This window comes from Ruditapes philippinarum, unplaced genomic scaffold, assembly GCF_026571515.1.
Source record: "Ruditapes philippinarum isolate M1 unplaced genomic scaffold, ASM2657151v2 ctg3653_1_1_1_1, whole genome shotgun sequence".
Classification (NCBI taxonomy): domain Eukaryota; kingdom Metazoa; phylum Mollusca; class Bivalvia; order Venerida; family Veneridae; genus Ruditapes; species Ruditapes philippinarum.
This window is the reverse complement of record NW_026865026.1, coordinates 35439-63026: the sequence shown is the minus strand read 5'-3', so window position 1 is coordinate 63026 and position 27588 is coordinate 35439. Positions and strand designations below refer to the sequence as shown.

The 27588-nt window shown below is 32.0% G+C and overlaps 1 protein-coding gene across 1 annotated transcript; it reads right to left on the bottom strand.

Annotated features, from left to right (window-relative positions):
• Positions 1-11811: 11811 nt before the first annotated feature.
• On the bottom strand, positions 11812-27383 carry LOC132727598 (NADPH oxidase 5-like). Its single transcript, XM_060713156.1, is given in 18 exon segments — positions 11812-12327; positions 12633-12725; positions 13524-13697; positions 14426-14629; positions 15218-15313; positions 15748-15785; positions 16124-16228; positions 16591-16723; positions 17772-17981; positions 18485-18657; positions 19408-19612; positions 20422-20605; positions 21352-21562; positions 22231-22384; positions 23068-23179; positions 23814-23858; positions 25078-25172; positions 27116-27383. Coding segments are annotated over 18 exon segments (2577 nt in total). The 5' UTR covers positions 27329-27383; the 3' UTR covers positions 11812-12195.
• Between the last annotated feature and the right edge of the window lie 205 nt (positions 27384-27588).

Sequence of the window (27588 nt, the reverse complement as noted above, 5' to 3'; positions counted from 1 at the left end):
TGGGAGTCTATATATTTAAATTTGCAGGTACAGAAAATAAAAGATATGCCCAGGAACTTCCCCTAGAAATGCACCAGTAGGATTTTTAATTATGCAAGAAGTACAACATTTGTTGTAAGCAGAAATCTGTTAACCACCGCAAAAACATTTTGTTGGCTTAGTGCAGTAATGTTTTAACTCCTTCTATAATTTAATAGGAGTTAACCCGTTACTGCACTAAGGTGACAAAAAATTTAGTTATCTGTTCTAGTGAGCTACATGTATGTGAATCTATTTTATTATTTTTGTGGGTACTAATTTTTTCATGGGTTTTGTAAAATTTCCATGAAAATGAATTTTCACATTAAATCCAATTCAGTAATCTGAAAAAGAAAATGTTTTTGTTCTAGTGAATTATTTATTGTGGATATCACATAAAACTTGTTGTAGTGACATTTATAGAGAAATTGTGACATTTATTAATTATTTAATTGATTCATTTTGAGTGGGAAAGTATAAACATGAAATGTTATAGTGTGTGACATTTACTTTTATCAATTATTAAAAAAAAACATAAAAGCTTCTTATTAACATGATTATCATTTTTACTTGAAAGCTTTCAATGAACATGATCATCATGTGTATCCTTAAGCATTTTTTAAAGACCTTGATCATTAGATCATGGTAGCTTGAAAGCTTTCATTGAACATGATTATCAAAATAACTAAAGCATTCAATGATCATGATTGTCATGATTATCTGCAAGCATTCAATGATCATGATCATCATAATAATTTTAAAGCTTTCAATGATCATGATTGTCATGTTTATCTGACAGCGTTCAAATGTGAACATAATCATCTTGTTTTCCCAAAAGCTTTCAGTCAGCATGATCATCATGTAACATTCATAATTCTACAGTTTTATAGTTGTCTATTTATGTTGAATCATTGAAATTGAATTGTTGAAACATCTGGGCAGAAAGACTGTCAATTTTTTGTGATCTTTTAATATTTGACTTGTTTAGATTATACCTTAAACTGCCTTTTTCAGATATGTTCAATACATAAGATTGCTTGTTTTAGATGTAATATAGCCCATTACGTATTTCTATACAGTACGAGTGATACTATTTTAGATAATTTTATGTTAAATATTTCATGATATTTGGATATTTAAGTTATGGATTGTATAAATGGATTGTGTGTCTATATTTTTACCATTTTTACTTGCATAAAATCAAGTTTTTGTTTCATTCATTTATAAGATACATACTTTACACATTGTGTTATAAGTGGTTGCTATTTTAATGAATCGTGTGGATCATTAAAAAACAACAGAATAAAACTATGAGAGTTAAAGCAGATTTAAGTGTTAAAATTTAGACCCCCGACTTATGAGTGGTCTGTCTTAAAGGCGAGTAAATACAACATGATATTTATGTGTGAAGTATATAAGGACGTTTTTGCTTGAGGACATTTATTTGGGTATTTCTTTTGTTCAGAAATACCTGATGAGGCTATTAACTCTTAGCCTGCTAGCGGTAACTGTTTACACTTGTGTAACCAGTGCAGCCCAAGGCATGGTCAGCTGGCACACCAGTGCTGCCTGAACTTGAACTTGGTCTGCACTGATTGCATGGGTACATTCAGTCACTACCTGGGGGTTAAGAGTTTAAACTGTTTGTTTTTAGATTACTTATATTAAAATTATGTGTATATTGTAATCTATGTAAAAATATATGACAAATGAATTTGTTATGTATATGTCTCAACTGTTATAAATGTGTAAAATTGTATAGAAAATATTAGAAAATGTACATGGAAAAGGATGTACATTTTGAAAGTTGACTGTAAATAAATGTATATTCATGAATTTATAAATTGTATATGTTTAGCTGCAATCTGGTCCATCTACCTGTAATTAAAATGTAATTCCTTTCTGTAATTAAAATGTAATTCCTTTCTGTAATTAAAATGTAATTCCTTTCTGTAATTTGAAAATTGTAATTTACCCACACTCCCCCTCATTATTAAAGCAGCATGCCTCCAGATTCATGCTGAATTTCATGAAAATATTGAAAATGTGTTAAAAAGTTCAATATTATCAAATGAAAATAAAAAGTAAAATATACATTGCAAAAGTCTCAGAAAATCTATGAAAATCAAGCAGTAGAAATATGGTAATAAAGACTGCAAAATTAGTCATATGTTGCATATAACATTTTTCTCAAGGTTAATTTTCCTAAAATATTTTGGAGGCATGCAGCTTTAAAATTCTTGTATTGAATCACAGTTTTAGAGTTTTTAACATTTTATAATTAATGTGATTTTTAGCTCGACTTTTTTTTTTGAAAAAAAAATAGAGGTATTGCTACAGTCAGGTTGCCGTTGCCGTTGCCGTTGCCGTTGCCGTCCGAAAACTTGTACCTGGATCATAACTTTTTTATTTCTTTGTGTATTGTCTTCATACTTGGCCACAACAACCCTTGGGACAAGACCTTTCAGTAGACCACACTAACCTTGACCTTCATCCATAAATGACCTTGACCTTCAAGGTTAAAAGTCCAATTTTTGTTGTTCATGCTGTTTATTGGCTGTAACTTTGTTAGTTTTGAATGGATTGTCTTCAAACTTGAACATAATAATCTTTAAGGATATCCCTTAAAAATAACCAGCCAGACCTTGACCTTCACTCATAAATGACCTTGACTTTGAAGGTCAAATTATTGAAATTTTCATTTTTTTGGCTTTTATTGGCTGTAAGTTTGTTATTTTTGAATGGATTGTCCTGAAACTTGAACATAATAATCTTCAAAGATTACTGTTAAAGATATACCGGAAGACCTTGACCTTCACACATTAATGACATTGTCTTTGAAGGTCAAATTATTGAAATTTTCATTGTTTTGGCGGTCACTGACTGTAACTTTGCTATTATTGAAGGGATCAACTTCATATTATTAGAGAACATTCTTAAGGACCAGACCTTGTTGTTTATCAAACCCAACTTTGCTTGGGCTCTTAAATGACCTTGACCTTGAAGGTTAAATTACTGAATTTTCTCAGATTTGTGCAGTAAATGACCATATTTAAATATTTATTGGTGTGTGTGTGTCTATATATATATATTTACAACAACAACAACAATAACTAAAATTGTGTCATTGTTTCTATTTATAGAATTGCGTCATTGTTTCTATTTATAGAATTGCGTCATTGTTTCTATTTAGAGAAATTGGGTCATTGTTTTTTTGGGTTTTTTTTATAGAAATGCGTCATTGTTTCTATTTTTAGAGATTGCATCATTTTTTTCTATTTTTAGAAATTGCATCATAATTTCTATTTTTAGAAATTGCATCATTTTTTTCTATTTTTAGATATTGCGTCATAATTTCTATTTTTAGTATTTTTAGACATTGCATCATTTTTTCTATTTTTAGAAATTGTGTCATAATTTCTATTTTTTAGAAATTGCGTCATAATTTCTATTTTTAGAAATTGCGTCATTGGTGCTATTTTTAGAATATTGCGTCATTTTTTCTATTTTTAGAAATTGCGTCATAATTTCTATTTTTAGTATTGTTAGAGATTGCATCATTTTTTCTATTTTTAGAAATTGCGTCATAATTTCTATTTTTAGAAATTGCATCATTGGTGCTATTTTTAGAAACTGTGTCATAATTTCTATTTTTATAAATTGCGTCGTAATTTCTATTTTTAGAAATTGCGTCATTGGTGCTATTTTTAGATATTGCGTCATTTTTTTCTATTTTTAGAAATTGCGTCATAATTTCTATTTTTAGTATTTTTAGAGATTGCATCATTTTTGCTATTTTTAGAAATTGCGTCATAATTTCTGTTTTTTTCGAAATTGCATCATTGGTGCTATTTTTAGAATTTGCGTCATTGTTGCTATTTTTAGAAAATGCGTCATTGTTTTCTAATTTTAGAGATCGTGTCATTTTTTCTATTTTTAGAAATTGCGTCATAATTTCTATTTTTAGAAAATTGCGTCATAATTTCTATTTTTAGAAATTGCGTCATTTTTTCTATTTTTAGAAATTGCGTCATTTTTTCTATTTTTAGAAATTGCGTCATAATTTCTATTTTTAGAAATTGCGTCATGGTGCTATTTTTAGAAATTGCGTCATTTTTTCTATTTTTAGAAATTGCGTCATAATTTCTAATTTTTTAGAAATTGCGTCATTGGTGCTATTTTTAGAAATTGCGTCATTTTTTCTATTTTTAGAAATTGCGTCATAATTTCTATTTTTAAGAAATTGCGTCATTGGTGCTATTTTTAGAAATTGCGTCATTGGTGCTATTTTTAGAAATTGCGTCATAATTTCTATTTTTAGAAATTGCGTCATTGGTGCTATTTTTAGAAATTGCGTCATTTTTTCTATTTTTAGAAATTGCGTCATAATTTCTATTTTTAGAAATTGCGTCATTGGTGCTATTTTTAGAAATTGCGTCATTTTTTCTATTTTTAGAAATTGCGTCATAATTTCTATTTTTTAGAAATTGCGTCATTTTTTCTATTTTTAGAAATTGCGTCATTGGTGCTATTTTTAGAAATTGCGTCATTTTTTAGAAATTGCGTCATAATTTCTATTTTTAGAAATTGCGTCATAATTTCTATTTTTTAGAAATTGCGTCATTGGTGCTATTTTTAGAAATTGCGTCATTTTTTCTACTTTTAGAAATTGCGTCATAATTTCTATTTTTAGATATTGCGTCATAATTTCTATTTTAGTATATCTAGAAATTGCGTCATTTTTTTCTTTTTTTTAGAAATTGCTTCATTTTTTCTATTTTTAGAAATTGCGTCAATTTTTCTATTTTTAGAAATTGCATCATTGTTGCTATTTTTAGAAATTGCATCACTTTTTTATTTTTAGAAATTATGTCATTTTTTGTATTTTTAGAAATTGCGTCATTTTTTCTTATATTGAGAAATTGCGTCATGTTGCTATTTTAAGAAATTGCGTACTGTTGCTATTTTTAGAAATATGCTTAATGTTTCTATTCATATATATACAAAATATATAAAGAAAACTAATGTGACAAGACAGACAAACTAAATTTATAAAAAGGAAACGTTAATATATGTTCAAACCTTTCTATGTTTGCGTTTAGAAAAAGTAAAAAGTCGAGCGTTGCCCCCGCCCGGCGGTGGCTCTTGTTAACCAATTTATATATATATTATTATATATATCATTTTATAATGAAATCACTAAATCATTCCATGTCATTTTAATCTTTATTATACCCCCAAAAACGAAGTCACCCTGTGGTCGGTCGGTCGGTCGGTCGGTCGGTCGGTCCAGACGTCCGTTGCATTTTCCTTGTCCGGAGCATAACTTGAAAACTAATGGTTGGAATTCAATATAACTACATACAATGGTCAAGCACATTGAGAGGAAGTGCAGTGCACAAGAATCATAACTCTATCTTGACTAATTACAGAGTTATTGCCCTTTGTTACTTTTCCTTGTCCGGGGCATAACTTGAAAACTACTGGTTGGAATTCAAAACAACTTCATACAATTGTCAAACACAATAAGGGGAAGTGCAGTGCACAAGAACCATAATCTATCTAAAGTAATTACAGAGTTATTGCCCTTTGTTGCTTTTCCATTGCTTTTTTTTTTTGACTGTTGCATTTTCCTTGTCCGGAGCATAACTTGAAAACTAATGATTGGAATTCAATATAACTACATACAATGGTCAAGCACATTGAGAGGAAGTGCAGTGCGTAAGAAACATAACTCTATCTTGACTAATTACAGAGTTATTGCCCTTGTTACTTTTCCTTGTCCGTGGGCATAACTTGAAAACTACTGCTTAGAATTCAAAACAACTTCATACAATTGTCAAACACAATAAGGGAAAGTGCAGGGCACAAGAACCATAACTCTATCTAAAGTAATTACAGAGTTATTGCCCTTTGTTGCTTTTCAAATGCCTTCTTTTTTTTGTCCGAAGCATAACTTGAAGACTAATGGTTGGAATTCAATATAACTACATACAATGGTTAAGCACATTGAGAGGAAGTGCAGTGCATAAGAACCATAACTCTATCTAATGTAATTACAGAGTTATTGCCCTTTATTACTTTTCCATTGCTTTCTTTTGTCCAGACCATAACTTGAAGACAAATTGTTGGAATTCATTATAACTTCATAGAATGGTCCAGCATATTGAGAGGAAGTGCAGTGCACAAGAACCATAACTCCATTTTGACTTATTACAGAGTTACTGCCCTTTGTTTCTTTTCCTTGTCCAGAGCATGACTTTAAAACTACTGGTTGGAATTCAAAACAACTTCATACAATGGTCAAGCACAATAAGGGGAAGTGCAGTGCACAAGAACCATAACTCCATCTTGACTAAGTACAGAGTTATTGCCCTTTGTTACTTTTCCTTTGCTTTCTTTTGTCTGGACCATAACTTGAAGACTTATTGTTGGAATTCATTATAACTTCATACAATGGTCAAGCACATTGAGAGGAAGTGCAGTGCATAAGAACCATAACTCCATCTTGACTAATTACAGAGTTACTGCCCTTTGTTACTTTTCCTTGTCCAGAGCATGACTTGAAAACTACTGGTTGGAATTCAAAACAACTTCATACAATGGTCAAGCACAATAAGGGGAAGTGCAGTGCACAAGAACCATAACTCCATCTTGACTAGTTATAGAGTTATTGCCCTTTGTTACTTTTCCTTGTCCAGAGCATAATTTGAAAACTACTGTTTGGAATTCAGTACAACTTCATACAGTTGTCAAGGACATTCAAAGGAAGTGCAGTGCACAAGAGCCCATAAATCCATTTTGACAAAATACAGAGTTACTGCCTTTTGATACTTTTCCTTGTCCGGAGCATAACTTAAAACGTACAGGTTGGAATTCAAAACAACTTCATACAATGGTCAAGCACAATAAGAGGAAGTGCAGTGCACAAGAACTATTACTCTATCTTAAGTATTTATAGAGTTATTGCCCTTTGTTCTTTTTCTTTGTCTTTCTGGACTTATTACAGAGTAATTCAATTAAACTTCATCAATGGCCAACCACATTGAAAGGAAATGCAACATACATGAACCACAATTATCTTTAATTGCCCACAACCATAACTCTATGTTTCAATTCTTTTACAAGGTATTCTGTTACTAGTAACATCCTCATTTCCGAAGCAGACTTGTGGGGGTATTAATCACATTTAGTGATAGTTCTAGTTTGATTTTGATTAACTAGTATATCTATAAAGTTTTATTTTATAAATCTACATGTATGTTTTAAATAATAGTTTGTTGTAGAAACCCCGCATAAATTTACTGTATAAAGTTCCTATATTTTGTTAAATATGGTAGCCAAAGAGTCATTAAATGTGCAATAATGAAAGGAAAAAAGACTGGTTTTCACATTACAATGTGTGTTGACTGTGACAGATTTCAAACATTGCAGTGTGTGTTTGTGACAGATTTCAGACATTACAATGTGTGTTTGTGACAGATTTCAATCATTACAATGTGTGTTTGTGACAGATTTGAAACATTACAATGTTTGTTTTCTTTGACAGATTCATACATTATAACATGTGTTTGTGACAGATTTCAGACATTACAGTGTGTGTTTGTGACAGATTTCAAACATTACAGTGTGTGTTTGTGACAGATTTCAGACATTACAGTGTGTGTTTGTGACAGATTTCAAACATTACAGTGTGTGTTTGTGACAGATTTCAGACATTACAGTGTGTGTTTGTGACAGATTTCAGACATTACAATGTGTGTTTGTGACAGATTTCAGACATTACAGTGTGTGTTTGTGACAGATTTCAGACATTATAATATGTGTTAGGTCTGTGACTGTTTTCAGACATTACAAAGTGTGTTTTCTGTGACAGATTTCAGACATTATAATATGTGTTTTCTGTGACAGATTTCAGACATTATAATATGTGTTTTCTGTGACGGATTTCAGACATTATAATATGTGTTTTCTGTGACAGATTTCAGACATTATAATATGTGTTTGTGACAGATTTCAGACATTATAATATGTGTTTTCTGTGACAGATTTCAGACATTATAATATGTGTTTTCTGTGACAGATTTCAGACATTATAATATGTGTTTTCTGTGACAGATTTCAGACATTATAATATGTGTTTTCTGTGACGGATTTCAGACATTATAATATGTGTTTTCTGTGACAGATTTCAGACATTATAATATGTGTTTGTGACAGATTTCAGACATTATAATATGTGTTTTCTGTGACAGATTTCAGACATTATAATATGTGTTTTCTGTGACAGATTTCAGACATTATAATATGTGTTTTTTGTGACAGATTTCAGACATTATAATATGTGTTTTTTGTGACAGATTTCAGACATTATAATATGTCTTTTTTGTGACAGATTTCAGACATAATAATATGTCTTTTTTGTGACAGAAATTCAGACATTATAATATGTCTTTTTTGTGACAGATTTCAGACATAATAATATGTGTTTGTGACAGATTTCAGACATTACAATGTGTGTTTGTGACAGATTTCAAACAATAAATGTGTTTTCAGACATTATAATACATGTATGTGTTTTCAGACATTATAATATGTGTTTTCTGTGACAGATTTCAGACATCATAATGTGGTAGGTCTGTGACAGATTTCACATGTGACAAATTGTATACAATGTAGTTTTCTCTTCCAAGATTTAAGACTACACTTTGTGTTCTGTCTTTTAAAAATATTGCCACATATTGTGTGACATAGTTAAAACACTAGGAGTTGTCTGTGACAACCTTTTTACACCTGTAGTTTCAAAATGGCTATTGTCTGTGACAAAATTAAACATTTTACTATGTCTGCTTTATGTTATCATGTTACAGACATTATGTTATCCTAGTCTTATACTTTCTTTACTCAGTATTAACATTGTTTTTATTACTTTGTTTCTAACTTTCTTTGATATGTTTTATTTTGAATTTTTTAACAGAAGAATGTTGTATATTTTTTAGCTAGTAATATTTTTAATACAGGTGGTCTCTGACACCAAGTTATATAAATATATATAAATTGCTGTTTGACAAGTGTTAAATCTGCTTCCATTTCTGGGTTCTGATCAATTTCATTTGAGAGTTTTATTACACTAGTAGTCTCCCCTGGTCAATTCCAAAAGAAACACTTTTCCTGAACATTTTCTGAAACAGTTGCATAAATCTAAATTTATTGGTCCCAATCCATTGCCTGAAAATTGCCAAATTCAATTGCTTGAAACAGTCTTTATCAGATGCCTTAAATCATTTACATATACCAATAGCCTGAGAAACAGTGTCTCAATCAATTGCCTGAAGCAGTTGACTAAATAAACCTGAAACAATGTACATAATTCAATTGCCTTGATCAGCAACTAAATTTTTTCGACACCAATCAATTGCCTGAAAATTGCCAAATTCAATAACTTAAAACAGTCTTTAAACAGATGCCTTAATCATTTACATGAATCAATTGCCTGAAGCAATGTCTCAATCAGTTGCTTGAAACAGCTGACTAAATCAATTTCCTGAAACAAGGAACATGAAATCGAATTGCCCTGAAACAGTTTGTTGAATGGGTTTATATTGTGATTGATATAATTGGGTTGTTTAAGAAGAATATTTTCACTGTGGAATTATATATCCTTGTAATTTTAAAAAGGAGATTTTTTCAGCCTTATGCATAAACAAAGAGAATTTTCCCTATAAACTGGGACATATTGATGTATATGTCTGTATATACTGATATTAACAATATGTATATATATTTGCGCTTTGGTTTTTGTCAAGTTTTTGTTAAATTTTAAAGAAATATTTTCCTCAGCTTTGCTATATGTTTCATTCATTTGATTTATAACAAATTATTAACACAATTTTATCTCTCTTTTTTTAAACGATTGTTATTACATATAAAATAAATAGGTTTTTTCAGAAGAAGAAAAATATTTTGTTGAGTGCTACCCTGTAAGAATGCAATTAAGTCAAAGAATAATTAATAACTGGTGTATTGTATTTGCGTTTATTTATACTCGCCACCGGTTGCCCATATGGGCGAGTCCTCCAGAAGAGTATTAGTCATTTTAGATTTTTTGGAGGATAGTGCAATTACAGATACAGAAAGATGCCCCAATTCCAGAAGCTTCTCCTGGTTCTTTAGCGTGCCAAGTGTTTAAGCACCCATACACGGGACCTCGATTTAAAGTCTCATCCGAAAGACTGATTAGTAATTTTAGTTGGCCAGCCCGGGAATCGAACCCACAATGTCGAGATTACAAGTCTCGCGCTCTAACCGATTGAGCTATGCGGGCTGGCTGAATTAATAACTCCAATAACAATAACTAATTAAAAGAACAGTAATTAAATCAAAGAACTATAATTAAGACAAAGAACAATTATTAAGACAAAGAATAACAAATATGTCAAAGTACAAATATTAGAGAACAATTAATAAACGAAAGAATTGCAAACAAGTTCCAAAAACAAAATGTAAGGTCAAAGAATATTTTATATTTAAACAAATAACATATAAAAAATGTAAATAAGTCAAAAGAACAATTATTAAACAAAAGAACAATAAATAAGCTAAAGAACAAATGATAAATGGCATCTATCAATATGAATAAGTAAGGAAAAGGTAGATCATATTTGGTTACATTTTGTATTGATTACCCATTTGGTAACATTAATCCTTCTGGAAGCCTGGAACCAAAGTGAATAGCCTTTGCTACCAATATAGAGCCAGGCAAGCCTGAGCTTATGTGCAAACTGCCAAGGTTCTATACTGTTGGCTAACTTCACTTTAAAAACTTTCATCTTGTTATCATGTATAGGTCCAAAAATAATGAAAGCTGGACAGATCCATTACCCCAAGTCAACAGGTTATTGGTTAATTACATGGTTTGTTGACATGTTTATTTCTTTGATTTACTTATAAGCCCAGCAACTTAGTATCATTGTTATCATTATTAGATTAGTACATTATGCTAAGATCCATTAATATATTATTGCATTTTCATCTACACGTTATCTTGACTTTTGGTCGACAAAATAAAACCATATAGTTAAGAAAGCTATGCCTTGTTTTCACTTATTCCTGGTCATTTGTCCCAGTTTGTCCTAATTGAAATAATAGCCATTACACATTTTTAGCCCGTATCGCTCTCTTTCCCTGGTGTAAAGTCCATCAATATTATGTTACATCACAATTTTTCGCAGTTGCATCAATTTTACTTTACTTTTTCAAAGCGTTAACGGCTTTGTTTTTAGCGTCACCATTTGCACATTCGCCATTTGCAATCCATGCCAATTGGCGGCGGCCAGAAACGAGGGTCATGTTGTATGCGCTCTACTATTATCATATAAAAAAAGGATCGCGTTGCAATGATTAACACTGCTCTTTTTATCAGTCGTGTAAAGTCTCGATCAAGTGTCACATGTCATTTCAGACATGAGAGTACAAATTAAAGCGTGAGGTGTCGGCTGAATTGATCAGTTCAAAGCTCCGCCCAAAAAAGTTACAGTGTTAAGATAAAGTACAGTGCATAGCTCCGCCCTAAACGTATTACCCCCAAAAAATATTTTTCTGTAAGGGGGTTTTTTTTCCAAAAAACCAAAAAAGCACCCCCTAAAGGGGTTTTTTTAAGAAGTCTGCCCCAAAATTTTAATAACGTGTTTTAATTTATGTTTTTAATTAGAAATTGCCCGTTCGGGGCATTTGGATAGTAGGGGAACCCCAACTAAATATAACACTAACGCTTCGCCAAAAAGTAGTACCGCCCAGATAAGGTATAGTTTAAAGCTCCACCCCAATATGTATACAGTTCCTTCTGTATAATTAAAAGTTTTCAAGCTCCGCCCCAAAAGATACATTCTTGAGATCTGGGAGATGTAATTCAATCCATGTCATCTACTTGTAATGATATTTTATTAAAAGAATAAAATATATTTTTCCAAATGAAATAACGTACGCGAAAAGTGCTTTGCTGAGCGTTATACAGGTAAGCAATTTCCAAATGTAGCAATGGATGCGAAATAATTCGTTGTCCAAGAAGCTGCTTTCTTTTTTCCACAATGGTCAAGTTATATTTAAGCAATTTATAATCTATACGTAAGGTAATGGCTTCAATCACATTGTTTTTACAATCCACGGTAATGTTCTATTTTAAAAGTTTTCTTTTGAAAATGAAAATTTATGATTTGTCGCAATTTGTTTCAATGATTTGGAAAGTGTTGGTGGACCACATACAAATACTTTCACTTTTCCATTATTTTCAAGCTTAACGTCATTGAAAATCTGAAATTGAAAAGTACGAATGTATGAAGTACGAATATAAGATCAAATGGAACGCCTCGAAGATTAAGCATAATATTGGCTTTATCCGAAGTTTGACGGAAAAGAGCCGAGAAGATGCGATATGAGATATTAAATATAGTAACAAACAGTCATCCCTATCTATTTTAAAAACTTTATAAATTTTATCTGTGATTGTTATATAAAGTTCCATGATCTTATTTTCAAATATGAGATTAGGTTTCATGTTTATTCATAATTATATATTCGCGAAAGAAATTGGAAATTGTCAAGAAATTGCAACTTACCTTTTCCCAGTCGGGCCTCCCCGGTTGTGTTTTGGTTCGCAGTCCGGTTAAGAGATCCGTCTTACTTTTTTCATACATGAGATCAAGTGCAACCTAAAACAAGATTAATAAGTATTTGTTTCCTCGGACTGTCAATTATATTTGTATGGTCCGTGACCATTAATTCAAGTACTTTGTTTGGTCTAAAACAAAATAGTGATTGCTTAAGCAGGGCTAGGGTGCATGGGATGTTGCCCTTCTCATTTCCTCCATGAACAGACTAATCAATCCAAGTCTGCAATCTTCACAATTTTTTCATTTTTTTTCCATAAATATCAAAGATACCCGCTTTTCCAGATTTTGGGTTATTACCGACGGAAAGGGCCGAGAAGTTGCGATTGCAGCAAAACTAATAACTTCACGAAAAGAACACTTTGCGCCGGGTGAGTACCATTTTGAATAATTCTCTTGATTCTAAAAACACGTTTGTGTTGGGTTTTATCTACATTAAAAAGCGCATTCGTTTTATATTTTAATTTTACAGAATTTAAATTTTACACCTTGCTCACGTGTTTTTTTGCGAATTTACAGTTACATGTATGGCGGGAATTTGTCCACGTGTTTATGTAAAATGTTATTCATTTTGCATAGATTTATTAAGCTTCAAGAAATATATGTATATGCTAAACGAAATCCAATTAATGTTGGTAAATTATAAAAGTTCAACTCAAGATGCAAAGCTTGGCTTTTATAGCCCATTTGCTTTACAATCTGACGAGTAAAAATTTGGCAACAATGTATAAGATTCAACCAAATATTTGTCTTTGTTATATAGACTACAAGCACATTACATTACTTCTTCGAACATTCGTAGCTAAGAAATTCTACAAGTAAAAAGTTAAAAAATATAACCTGTAAGCCAATCCCTTTCATATCCGTTTTCTTCTGTGCTGACGTCATATACATGTGTATCTGTATCCGGTTTTCTAGTATATCGTGCTGATTTTGCTCGTGCTCAATTTGCTTCAGTAACGAGACGAACCACTCAAAACTTTTCTGATCTCGATTCACCCATATAAAATCAACCTTTATACAAAAATACCATATTAAAAACAAACCCTTTTTGAAAAAAAAATAAACCAAAAGGAAAACCCCTTTTAAAAAATCATTTCGAAAATTTTTAAAATTTTTAAAAAACAACATTCAGCAAATTAAAAATCTCAACCCCTTTTAAAAATGTTGTTTATTGCTTATGAGTATGCGGGGGGAGTTTGTTAAGGTCGTTTGGGCCCTTAAAAAAAACCCCTCGCCAACCCAATCCACCGTTGTGGGATTTAAAGCCCGCCCCAATTTGGGTTTAAATATTTTTTCCCTTTGAAAAAACTCTAGGGAGGGTTTGGGGGAAGTCTGTGGGTTTTGAAGATTTCCTTCGTCCTAAAAAAATTATGCGTGGAGGGGCACCTGATGTCTTCCCACACCAGTAAGGGGCGGCCCTGACCGATTGGTTAAGGTCGTTTTGACTTCAAACCAATTGCCCATCACCACTGTGGATTTGGATTCTTTCATATGAGGAAGCTATCCAGCCAGCTAGCGTACATAACGTCGATGGTTCTACTCAGGTGCCGTTCATGCCAGAAATAATGTACAGACGGACACCTGATGTCTTCATTCACCAGTATAGCAGGATAATCGCCAACTGATTATTACACGGCCAGTATGACTTTAAAAAAACTTAATACCCAACAAAAACATTGTTTGTGCTTGTAGATATTATCATATTTATACATGTATATATTTGTGATGTTTGGCAATACCTTTTTAAGTTTCATGTTGCTTTCATCAGGTAACCAAGCGTGCTGGCACTGTGGACATTCTCGTCTTGTTGCACTGAATTTATACCATACACTCTGTAGTATTGAGGCCATGGGTGTGATCCCTATACCAGCACCAACCAAAATGGCATGGTTGGTATCAAAAACCTCTCTGGTCCCTGTCCCATAAGGTCCGTCCAGAAAACACTAAGTATAACAGAATAATATATACAGTTTAGAAGTATTTTACACCGACTGCAAAATGTCTTGTTCTGCATAAAAGTATTGTACTTGTTAAACAGATATTCTTACATAAATGGCAAAAAAACGCGTATAAATCTATAGTTACTGAACGTGTATTAATCAAACAAAACTATACAGGTGTACTTGTTTAATTAAATATAGCGTAGAGATCCATAGCGTTGATTATGACCACTGAATATTGAATATGCTTGTTTCTTACAATACGTAAACACACGTGTGCTCCTGCGCTTAACTTTTATCACTGGACTTGTCCATCTTTCAATCTTGACACAACCACTCGTCATTTTTAGGATAAAACAATTAAAAATGATCGAAAACGGGACAATGCAGGCCATGGTAAGACGACACGGATGTGCTCGCGCTGGCCGCATGGTTAGATTCTGTTATAGTCAGCAGGGTAATGGTTAAAGTCCTTTTCTCTTACCTTTTTATGCCACGCCCATCTAAAACATTGACACGCCCAAAATTAACTCACAGAATAGCACAATACAATACAAAACAAAATACGAAAAAATAAAAAGAAAGGAATACCTTTATTGAAACTTTTTTATGGTTACAATTTCGCTTTGATGTTGTTTTGGTACGGAAAGTCATGGAGTTCATCATGGTCGCACGTTTTACATAGGCCTTAAAACAACAGAAACGCAATAATAGGAACTCCACTGAGGTTCAAAAGCTTAAACACATAAAATTTGAATTTCTTACATAGATCAGGCGGGGCTTTTAAAACAGACAGATATGTAGATAAAATATTTATTAAGAATAGAGAATCTTATTTTTTTTGCTCTCATCCCAGATTGAGTGAAAAGCGTTGCAATGCTTTTCAATTTTGGGTCATTTTACAATTTAAATTATTATTCTGGAAAAATAGAGTAAGCAAAAAATCTTTAATTCAGCACAAAAGCTGTTGGTATAGATTTACATCAAATGGAACAGTAATCACTAAAAATATTTCTGGCCTCATCGATCATGTCAAAAGAAAAACCTTTCTGAGCAGCAGCAAATGAATTACAAAGTTATATCGCTTATAGATACATTGCACAAATCTAATGATTACTTACCTTTTCAAATTCTTGAAAGGTATTGCTATTTTCTTTCTCTGTAAAGAATTTTATAAAATAAATTGAATAATATTTGTTTTATAAATTTAGATGGAAAAAACAACAACATAAAATGTTAAATTCTGTTCAAAAAGTATTTCTTTCTTTTTATTTATTCCTCTTTTTTCACAGCTTGATTAAATTTTGTGGTTCCTTTTGTAACCCTTTATTTATCAGTGTTTTCTTCTTTTTACTAACTCAAAAGATGCAACAGAGCTAATTAGGGGGTAGCCTTTTCTACCGTTTACTTAGAGCGTTTTCTAAAATCTACCAACAAATTCTGTTACATTTTTCAAGAACCGTATGTTGTGCTATCATGATGAATAAAACGTTATACCTATCTTCGTGTCTTCCTCGCAATCAAAATCTTCAAGGCTTTCAAAATAATCATAAAGTTTGTTGGTCCAGTGACCTGCTGAACGAATGTGCAGCCAAATATGTCCTAAAATGTTACAAATAATACATATTTCACAAAATGTCACTCGACGAAAAGAAGTGCTATTTAAACAAGGATATAACCAAGATTACCTTCATGCCTAAGTCCCCAGTAAAGAATGATCTAATCATACATGATAATACTTTATTCCCGGTTAGCTTGAATTACTGATATCTCGAAAAAAAATTGACTCGTGTCCTCAGAGTTTGAGATAACGAAGTTCGACTATACATTGTTTGACTCCGTTAATAGATCTGAGCAATATTTTTAAATACAATTTTTATTGCGTTTTTAGCTTCTGTTCTTATTAGATTGATTGTCGTAATAAAATTTTCTTGTAATATATTAAACAAATAAGGCAGACGAACCTTCCATTTCCGGTGCCGAACTAATGGTAAAAGGGTGCCATTCGTGTGTCGCTATCACCGGAATTTGTATAAACAGGTAGTCACCAGGTTTGTACCGGAAACTCACCGGTCGATCAATCACCAAATGTATTACCTTTAAACCAATAAAAAAATTTCCATATCAATTTTAACTCAATCTCAGTAAAGAAATCATATGTGATCACTTTAAAGGAGTTCCACTGAGGTCAAAACGTTAAAAAAAATCCATAAAAGTTGAAATTCTTACATTGATCGTTCAAGTGAGGGAAAACCTTTAAAGGATAATAAAAATGTACTCGGAATTAATTAGAATATCGATGTTTTGTGTGGTTCTTATCCCGATTTGAGCGAAAAGCGTTGCAACGCTTATCATTTCTGGGTCACATAGAACAATAAAAATGATAATTCTTGATTAACGGGGTGAGAGAATGATCTGAAAATTAAAACACAAGTTATTGGTCAAGACCTACACAAATGATACCCAAATCTCGGAAAAATATTCCCAGTACCTCCATGTCAAAATAAACCTTAGTGGAGTCCCTTTAAGAAATATAAAATTTATAAACCACAATAATTGAAACATTTTATGATATTATAATATTGTAGATCTTGTTTGTTAGTATTCCATCATCATTACAATTATTATTTGTACTTAATATGTCCTTTTTCGGACTGTCTATTACAAGAAACAACTCAAAATGTGAATAAATTCAACTTTTTCTTAAAGTTTGTTTGTTGGGTTTCACGGTGCACCAACACAATTTATATCATATGGCGCCGAAACAGGAAAACTGGTTTTGGTAAACCGCGGGTATTTCAAACTTAAAGCAACACCGGCGGTCAAAACCACCTCACCTGCTGGAGCTCAGAGATGCATAGACTCCAGTAATTCAGACTCACTTAGTAGCCTCTTACGATTACGCAGGGATAAACGGTGGCTGCAATTCTGATCCCTCAACACTTAAAGGCAACCTCTCAGTCATAAGGGTTTTATTCTTAAAGCCAATGACAAGAACAGATTTCTTATATGTATACAGTTTTTTATATATCATTTTCATTTATTTCTTTTACATAAGAATTTACACCTGCATGTATTCACATTAAAGTACAAACTGTTATGATAGCGACATCATACACGAAATAGAAAACACTGATTTATTTACCCTGGATGGTAACAGATTGACTTTCCCTTTAAAGAATGTTTTAACCCTGTTTTCCACTAAACTTTAAAGCTTTTTTACCTTTGATATTTTCTCCCAAAAGAAAAAGTGTTTCCCGGGGGCCCAACAAAAAACCCTTTCCAAAAAAAGGGGACCGTGTAAAATGACGAGAATCCAAAATGGAACATATAAAAGATGGGTCCAGTAGAAAACCTGAAATAGATTTGACATAAAATGTTTTCATAATGGCCTAGTTGTTTGGCTGAAGACAACAAGGCCATTATGGACATTATATTAAACATTTGAAATGTTCACATTAATTGTTATTGGTTAACCATCTTATGTTCTTTGGGTAAATACCTAATAAAATTTTCACAGACAATATTCTTCATAATGGCCGAATTTTGTGTTAATATTGTTTTGGAGAAGTTCATATTTGCTCTGCATTTGTAGTAAAAATGCGCCTAAGATTGTATACATGTAGTTTATTAATAATAAACAGTAACGCTTAAGATGACTGCAGAAATTCTAAGCGCAATTTAAGTTCTTAACGAGAAAACACGCGAGAGTGACCACCCAATAGGGCCAATGTCACCCAATCGAAACATCCCCGGCTATTATTCATAATGACCTTTTCCGAAGACTGACGGAAAAGGCCGAAATGTCGCGACTGCATTGTCATAGAAGAAATTGATCAATTCATTTTAGATATATACCTGAAAATGTCCACCACGTCTAACAGAAGGTAGAGAACAAATCACAATGATTATAAGGACGATGTCTAACAGCCAACCCGTGATGAAAGCACTGCCACCAACGTAACCAACCCCCGCCTTCACTGTGAACAACACTTCCCACATTTCCATGACATTCACGTCGGCAACAATTGCTTAAAATGAAGATGAAGACAATTTAGTTGGGTTTTTTTCTTCTTTTTTTCTTCAGCCGTCGACTGTATGTTTTCACTATGACTTCCGGTAAATGTATAGAATATTTGCAATCTTTCCCCGGTATTTGCCGGAAATGTACATAACTACATGTATGTTATCTTTACATTTGTAGTGGTGGTCAAAAGAAATGAATCTATTATGTAAATTTTTTTCAAAAATAGCAGGCATGTAAAAAGGATTGTTCTGGTTGCCAATGCTAAAAATAGTTCTTTATCTTACGATCAGTGAGCCGCTGCAGAATTGTATGGCTGTATTAGAAACATCATAATGAACTTAACCTTAATGTTTAAAGCGGCCTTCAGTTTTTATTTTTCTGTTGGAAAAACAATTTGATGTTGTTTCAAACTAAGTATTTCAGTAATTTTATCTTGGAAAAGTGCATAATATCACTGTCATGTTTTCTTCTATATAAAACTCGTCAGTGACGTTCGTTTCTAAAAATAGAAGATCGGGAAACGGAAAGTTTAAATATAGAGCGAGGACAGGTAGATAAGAGGTATCGGGGTTTTCTTATTGTTTATATATTTTATCGTAGACAAATTTCATTTCCACCATTCGACTATTATATGAAACGATTTATCTAAAAATAACATATTTCACATTGAGAAAAGCTGAAGGCCGCTTTAATTGTTTTAGCAAAATAATAATAATCATAGAACTTGCAGAAATCGCATTCTAAAAGAGGCTACCTGCATTTCCTATGTGTGCAAATGTATGCACTGTAGCGAAGATGACGATGGCGATTGCTGTCATTTTATGGAACATTATATGTTGATCTAGAGGTAGCACGTGCGACAATACTGTCATACGGATGTAGGTTAAACAGTTACGTAACATCAGTACTAAGATCCACATACAATTGAAGTTCAAACATAACCCCCCGCCTCTAGCTACCTAAAATAGAATAAAAATGTGTTTAAAGTGAATTTGTCCGTCTTGCTACCTTAAATTAGAATAAAAATGTGTTTAAAGTGAAATGGCCCCTCTAGCTACCTTAAAATAGAATAAAAATGTGTTTAAAGTGAAATGGCCCCTCTAGCTACCTTAAAATAGAATAAAAATGTGTTTAAAGTGAAATGGCCCCTCTAGCTACCTTAAAATAGAATAAAAATGTGTTTAAAGTGAAATGGCCCCTCTAGCTACCTTAAAATAGAATAAAAATGTGTTTAAAGTGAATTGGCCCCTCTAGCTACCTTAGAATAGAAAACAATTTGTTTTTAAACTGAATTGGTCCACGAAGGTCTGTAAGAGCTTAAATAATTATATTGATAGTATTTAAGTGTTCATAATTTTTTGACGAAACACGAAAGAGTGATACATAGTTATGGGACCACAATGGAAATAAGAGTCTTTTTTGTGCTAACCTTGGTGCTGGTGTGTATGTCATGGCTTATATATTCCCATGTATGTTTTAAATGTTTGTACCATACATGTCCATATATCTGTATTCTATACCAAAATAAATCTAAATCTAGCAAATCACGAAGTGTATTATATACATGATCCGATATTACATGTATATCTTCATGTATGTATGTATGTATGTATAATAACAGATAATAATTTGTTCAAGAACAAGCCGGCTGTTTGTCGATCAAATAAAAGTGAAATAAGGAAAGAAACAAGTGTAGTAACGATTATCTAGATATTAGGATAATTTGGACAATTTCTACCTACCCTAATTGTATGCCTAATAATATTACCATTATCCATTTGTTCGAGTCCCTGTAGAGCCACATTGCTAGGACAAACAGCGCGATGTTGAGAGTCCAGTATACAAAAAAGTAACCCACTTTGCGATAGTTGTTAATCAGGTAATCTTTCGTTAGATAACGACTGTAAGCCCCACTGTAGTCAGTCTCAGCAGGCCGCAATAAATGTGCAGCACTAAAACGAAACAAAAACTGTTTTGTGAATTGACTTTTTGTAAGTGTATTATAAATTTATGGCGGCTGATTTGTGCCATGTCGTGTTTTTGCGCTGCGCCGCGTGGTGCCAGGCGATAACACGAAAATACGCCAAATATGACCACTTTGTCGAATTTCACACCGCGAGGCGCTAGACGAAAACCCGAAAATACGACAAAGGGCTCAAATTGACAAAGGGCTCAATTTTGTCGTTTTTCTTAGTGTTTTCGCCTGGTGCCACAGGGAGCGAAAACACGACATGGCACAGGTCAGCCACCAAAGTATTACAATGAAATATATTCTAGTATATAGGATTAATATGCTTTTTTGATTTATCAATACATGTTACATACTTATTATATCAATTTATATGTACGTTTTATGATCTTTGCTATTTTCTTAACTGACATAAGTGGCGGCGTGGCGGAGTGGTTTACGCGTTGGACTAGTAATCTAAGGATTGCTTGACGCGTGGATTGCAAGCCATAGTTTCCGTGACCCTGTGAGGAAGGAACTTTTACACTCATTGCTTTGTACTGGCTGGTTCCAGGAACGGATTCGAGAGTGTTGTACAATAAGCTTATAGCTTCTTCCAACACAAACTAAATTTAATTCTGTATAAGCTAAAACTATTCGACATAAATCAAAGCTGGCAATTCATATCTTTTACAGTAGAATTTAATCATGGTTAACTTATTTTGACATTTTTTCTACCATCAGTATTACCCTATCGTCAGATTATTCAGAACTTCCGGTTGCTTTTCAAGCGTTTCTTTCAGTTCATCAAACGTTATCATTCCATCGTCATCTTTATCCATCGTAGCAAACATGGCGTCTGCTAGATCTTCAAAATTGTCATCAGTCATTGACATGGAGCTTTCTTCAATGCAGGCCTTTAAAACATTTCGTAGTTCCGTATGATCTATATAACCATTGCCTGAAACATTTTCAAATGGAAAAAAGTTCCAATTAAAGACCACTTGTATATAAAGACCATATTTTGACTCTCCCTTAGGTGGCCTTTATTCACAGATTTGACTGTATTTGCTTATCACATTAAAAATAAAAATAAAGCTGTGTGTGAAGTAATTTAAGGTAACAAAATGTAAATGAAGTGGTATTTTGACTTCCATACGCAATGTTAAGTTACTGTTACTTTAATAAATTGCCAAAAGTAACGAAGTATTTCCTTGGTTTACGCCAGAAATTGTTACTATCTGTTTATTTAAATTATCAAGGCCTCTGTTTATGTCCTATACAGGCATTAACAGCCATTTTTACATAGAAGAAGGAACATACGACATATATCTTTTTATACAATTGTGTTGCCTTCATATATATCTTTGTTGAAGACTTTTCGTTTTGTTCTTCTGATACATTAATGGTTGGTTATGTACAGACTCAATTAAACCGAGTCTGCACTTTTCATGTTATTTTCTGATCTTAATGCTTCCGAGGGATCACTCTTTTACCTGATATTAATTTTGTACTTTTACATAATTTAATTAGAAATGATATGCATAGCACTCCTTTTTATAAAGAAAAAATGTCATGGAAAAATGTCATGGGGGAGGGAGTAAAATAATCACAAAGTAGATACTTTACCATCTTTGTCATACAAGTCAAATAAAAACTTGAGTTTTTCTGTTGGCGTTCCCTTAGTGAGCATGTGTAGACCGTCAAACAGTTCACCCAGCTCGATCGTGCCATTCTTGTCCTGGTCGAGGAGGTTGAAAATTCTCTCCGCGTAGAAAGATGTCTGGAGGTGAAATATACAATGTTCCAAAAATTAAAATAAAATAAATTCAACAATGCAGAGCAAGAACGTTTCATTTGATGTTGACTTTAGAAAATGTTTTGAAACAGAAAATGTAGATAAAATTGAATTTAAATCTATCTCACGGTTAGGCTACATCCACAAGGAAACACGTATTTTAATTTATACTACTTTCAATTAGAATGAAAGTGAATATAATCAGAACATAATGAAATACGCAACTTCTGCGCATGTCGATAACAGCACCAGGCAAAGTCTGTTTCGTGTATTTAACAGTTTTACTTTAAAGGGACACCACTGATGTTTTTTGACATAACAGGACTGGAAATAATTTTTTCAAGATATATGTTCAATTTGATGTAGGTCTATACCAATAACTTGTGTGCAAAATTTCAGATCGTTTAATCACTTCGTTTTTACAGAATAATTATTCTAATTGTACAAAATGACGCAAAATTGAAAAAGCGTTGCAACGCCTTTCACTCAAATCGGGCTTAGAATGGCAGAAATAACGATTTTCAAATTATTTTTAAGTACATTTTATAATTATATTTTAACTCTTTCTATTTATAGTGCCTCTGCTGATATATGTACGAAATTCAAATTTTATGTTACTAGGATTTTGAACCTCAGTGGAGTTCCTTTAACCTAATACATCAGTTTACCTTTTTCAGTCCAAGCGCTTTGGTGAACTGATCAAAAGTAATATGCCCTTTGTTTCCGGCCACTTCTTGAAATCTTGCCTCCGACTTTTCTAGCCACTTCACATCGTCTATTCTGTAAATGAGTCAATTGAAATAACACCTTTAAACTGCTTTGATTAAAGGTGACCAACCTTTGCCTCCAGTATTATTATATCTAATAGAAATTGGAATTGATAATAGAAACTTAATATTAGAAATTTGAATCATTATCAGAAATTTCATTGAATAATTATTAGAAATTTGAATTAATATTTAATATTAGAAATTTGGATTATTATCAAAATTTGAATTATTTTTAGAACTTTTGATTATTACCAGAATTCGAATTATTATAAGAAAGTTGAATTGGAATTATTTTTAGAAATTTTGATTATTATTAGAAACTTTAATTATTATCATTATTATTAGAAATTGGAATCATTATAAGAATAAGAATTTATATAAAAAATTTGATTTTTTTATTAGAAATCTGAATTATTATTAGTTTGAGTTATTAATAGAAATTTTAATTATGAGAAATTTTAATTATTATTAGAAATTTGAATCTTTATTAGAAAGCTTACACAAAGTGTACTTACGCCCATCTTTGGAAAGTGCTCAGAAATTTGAACTATTACATGTAAAAGCAACTTTAATTATTATTAGGAATTTTAATCATTATTAGAAATTTAGATTACTATTCAAAAGCTTACACAAAGTGTACTTACGTCCATCCTTGGAAAGTGCTAAGCCTCCACGAGGAAGTCCCATTGCTACTGGGATGAAAATAAAATCAAATCAAAATATCACCTTGTGAAGAATTTAGACTTGAAATATATATTTTTTCACCTAATTACAATAGCTTATTTCCTTCATATAGAATTGAAATTCGAAACAGTATGATTTGAAATATGAATCAGAGTGATTTGAATTTCGAAACAAAAGAAAGATTTGAAATTCGATACAGCAGGATTCGAAACAGTAAGACTTGAAACTCGAAAGAGTAAAATCCAAACTTCTAAACAGTAAGATTTTAAATTCGAATCAGTAAGATTTGAAATTCGAAACAAAAGAAAAATCTAAAATTCGATACAGCAGTATCTGAATATCGAAACAGGAAGATTTGAGATTCGGAATAGTAAAATCCGGGTAAGATTTTAAAATTTTAAATTCGAAACAGTAAGATTTTAACATCTTAATTCAAAACAGTAAAATTCGATGCAGTAAGATTTTAAAAATGGAAGTTCGAAATCGTAAGATATGAAATTGGAAATTAGGAGGTTGCGGAGCATACTTTCAGTTGTGTAATTATGAAGTAGGTATTTGATCACGTACCAAAAATTTGTTGCTGAAAGAAGAAAAGTACTTAGGAGGCGCTTTTCTTTTTAATAAGTTAGAAGAATTGTTCACTAGTGTGAATATAACTTTATAAAATAAACTAAGTGATTATTATCTAGAAACTTTTAACGAAGTTATGTTTGCAAAACATTTCTTATATAATGTAAATGACGTGCATATACATGTTTGTTATACCGCAAAACATTCAAATAAATGTGCATTTGTGTATGTTCGTCTTTTCCACTTTTTATACTTAAAATTTGCCATCATTTGCGATCATTATTTACTGTGGTTATAATAAAATGATTTATATGCTGTTTAAACCTAAGAGGAAATATAAATCTTGTAAATATGGTCGAACTTCGATGACTCGAATCTGGGGTATCTCTTAAATATAAGTTCGAGTCAACCATGATTCGTTCGAGACATCCAAACGTCGCTTCGGCAAATTTGCATTAGTTTGTATAACCTATTGTTATTTCGTACCTACGTATGTCTATGGTGTCTGATTTCCGCCATGTCGTGTTTTAGATATATCGCAACGAAAAGTAGACACGACAAAAATGAAGAAGAAAAATGACACATATGACATCAGCCACCATAGACAATATGCATGTGGCTATATAACTGGAATGATATAAATAAAAAGTGTACCTGCTACAGCTTTGTTTACGAGCCTGGGCATCCTCCTCAATGCGTAAGTTATTGCTGGATTGGTGTTGGCCATTGGCAACGACTGTCAAATCTTCCTAAAATAATGACCATAATATTCTGATGTTGTTTTATTTTACTATCAAAACATAATTTCTACATTAAAATAAACACTAAAACTGATTTTTTGATAGCTATACAATGCAGGAATATAAAAACACATGCAGCTGTTTCGTTGCTAAATATTAAGTAATAGAAAGTAAGTGGCGATTTTCAAATATTTGGCGGCCATCTTGGACGCCATCTTGAATTTCTCTGTTTACCACTTTTCATTCCATGTTATGCTGGCAGTTTTTGAAACGACAAAAAATTAAGAAGATTTTGGTAAATGACGAGCAGTGTTTGAAAAAATGGGTCTCGGGTAGCCCCTATAGATAGTTTTGTTTTAGTTGTTGTTGTTGTTGTTGTTGTGGTTGTTGTTGTTATTGTCGCCCTGCCATCATTTGATATAAATCATTTAAATGTCAACACTATTTGATGTTACGGATATGATTGGGAACAAAAATGCAAGGACATATTTTCTATATATTGCATGTTTGCGGTTTTGCGCATTCGCTAAAATGTCAAGAGAAAATGATTAAAGAGTACAGTATATTTTATACAAGTACAGTATACAAGGCATATTTTAGTAAGACTGTAGATAAAAGTGCACATCTGTCGTAGAAATGTAGTAAAAATAATATATAATATAAGTGCTGACTATTTTTATTTTTTCATCATTTTTGTTCTAAATTTAATTGGGTGTGGTTAAAATGTGTGCTATAGAAAGCATTCTTAGTGGTAATTGAATTACTACAGTAAAGTAGAATTACATAATTTACGCTCAATCGCTCATAAGGATCTTGTTTTGAAAACTATACCTCATACACATTATTTAAAGGATTTTTTTTCTTATTTGATATTTGGAACAAATTACCTATAACATGTATTATCGTATTAATTTTTGACATTAAAATCTTTCAAAACAGCTGTATAAATCACATTAGATACATAATGAAAATTGACCATTTGTCACAAAAAGAGAATTATTTTACTTCTTTTTCCCAAATGTTTTAGATTTTGAATGATGAAATCGCTGTAATTTTTCAAATTTTTAGGTAAAGTTTTATTTATTTATCAACACCAACTTGTTATTTAATATCAGCGTATCTTACTTGAGTTGTGTAAAAAGATTCAGAACTTGAAGATTAACGTACTATGCTCATTAGAAAATATTGATTATTGCTACATAGTATCTTTGTAAATATAAAATAAACATGTTCTGACTTCACACAAAGAAGATCTATATCATATTTAAAATTCTACACACTATAGATGGTCACAATATGAATATAAAGTGTCATTTAAAAAAAAACTGGCAATTTTTTAAAGAAAAGACCAACTTTTCTTGACCTGATATAGGGAACGCAGGTTCCCATACATAGTACTTTCATTCTTTTATTCAAGTTAGACAAATAATTTTATAGATTTCAATAAATATCTGTGATTAAAATATCTAACTCAAGGATGAGCATAGTATATCTTTGTATCGGATGTGGTTAAAATGTGTTATATTTATAGGGTAATATCTATTCTATTTTGATTAAAGATTACCACAATTATTTGATTAAAATTTTGAAAAAGTTTGTCCGGGTGTTTGGTTATTGGTGTGTATAGTTCATAAATAGAACTTAAGTTTATACGATGCACAAAAAATTAGTCGATGGATGATTGCGCAATAAATTTTTAATTTTTGGTAATGTATTAACCCATACCCTGCTGAAACAGGAAGTGGTTACTTTTACCTGCTTGTGTGTATGGTTTGACGTAGCAGCTCATTTTTTGCGATTAAAATCCCTTAAGTTTCAAATGGATTGTCCCAAATTCAAAGCAGGACAAATCCATTACACTTATTATGCAGGTTTTGTATCTATGAAATAAAAATAAGGAAAATAACAATCAAGTAGAAGCACATAATTTATAATTCAATGTATTTCCATACCTTCTCATCAGGCTCCGAAATCGATATTCTTACTTCGTCTGGTTGCGTCTTCCTCTGCTCTTCAATATTCCCGTTAGAAATGTTAGTCACGTGACAATGCTCCTGTTCATCCGGGTTACCACCAAACCTGGTAATGATAACTTCCGGTTCGTCTAGATTTGTGTCGCCACTTCCGGCAACATCTTTCTTCATGACTTGTAGATCCTCATCCATTATTGCACCATATATCAAAACAACAAGCAGGAAGGTGAGTTATACTCTGGTGTTGGCTCTAAAATAAAGAATTGAATATATTTCTCAGCTGTTTCAATTGTTTTGTACATTTATGCTATATACTGTCTTGCCATATATAATGCATTGTATATCCTCATGGGCTATATGACCTTATGGAATATTGAAAATAAACTTATCAAACTTATTTACATGTATGAAATGATTCTGTTTTGTTTTGTTAGCGCTACGGCTATTTTTTT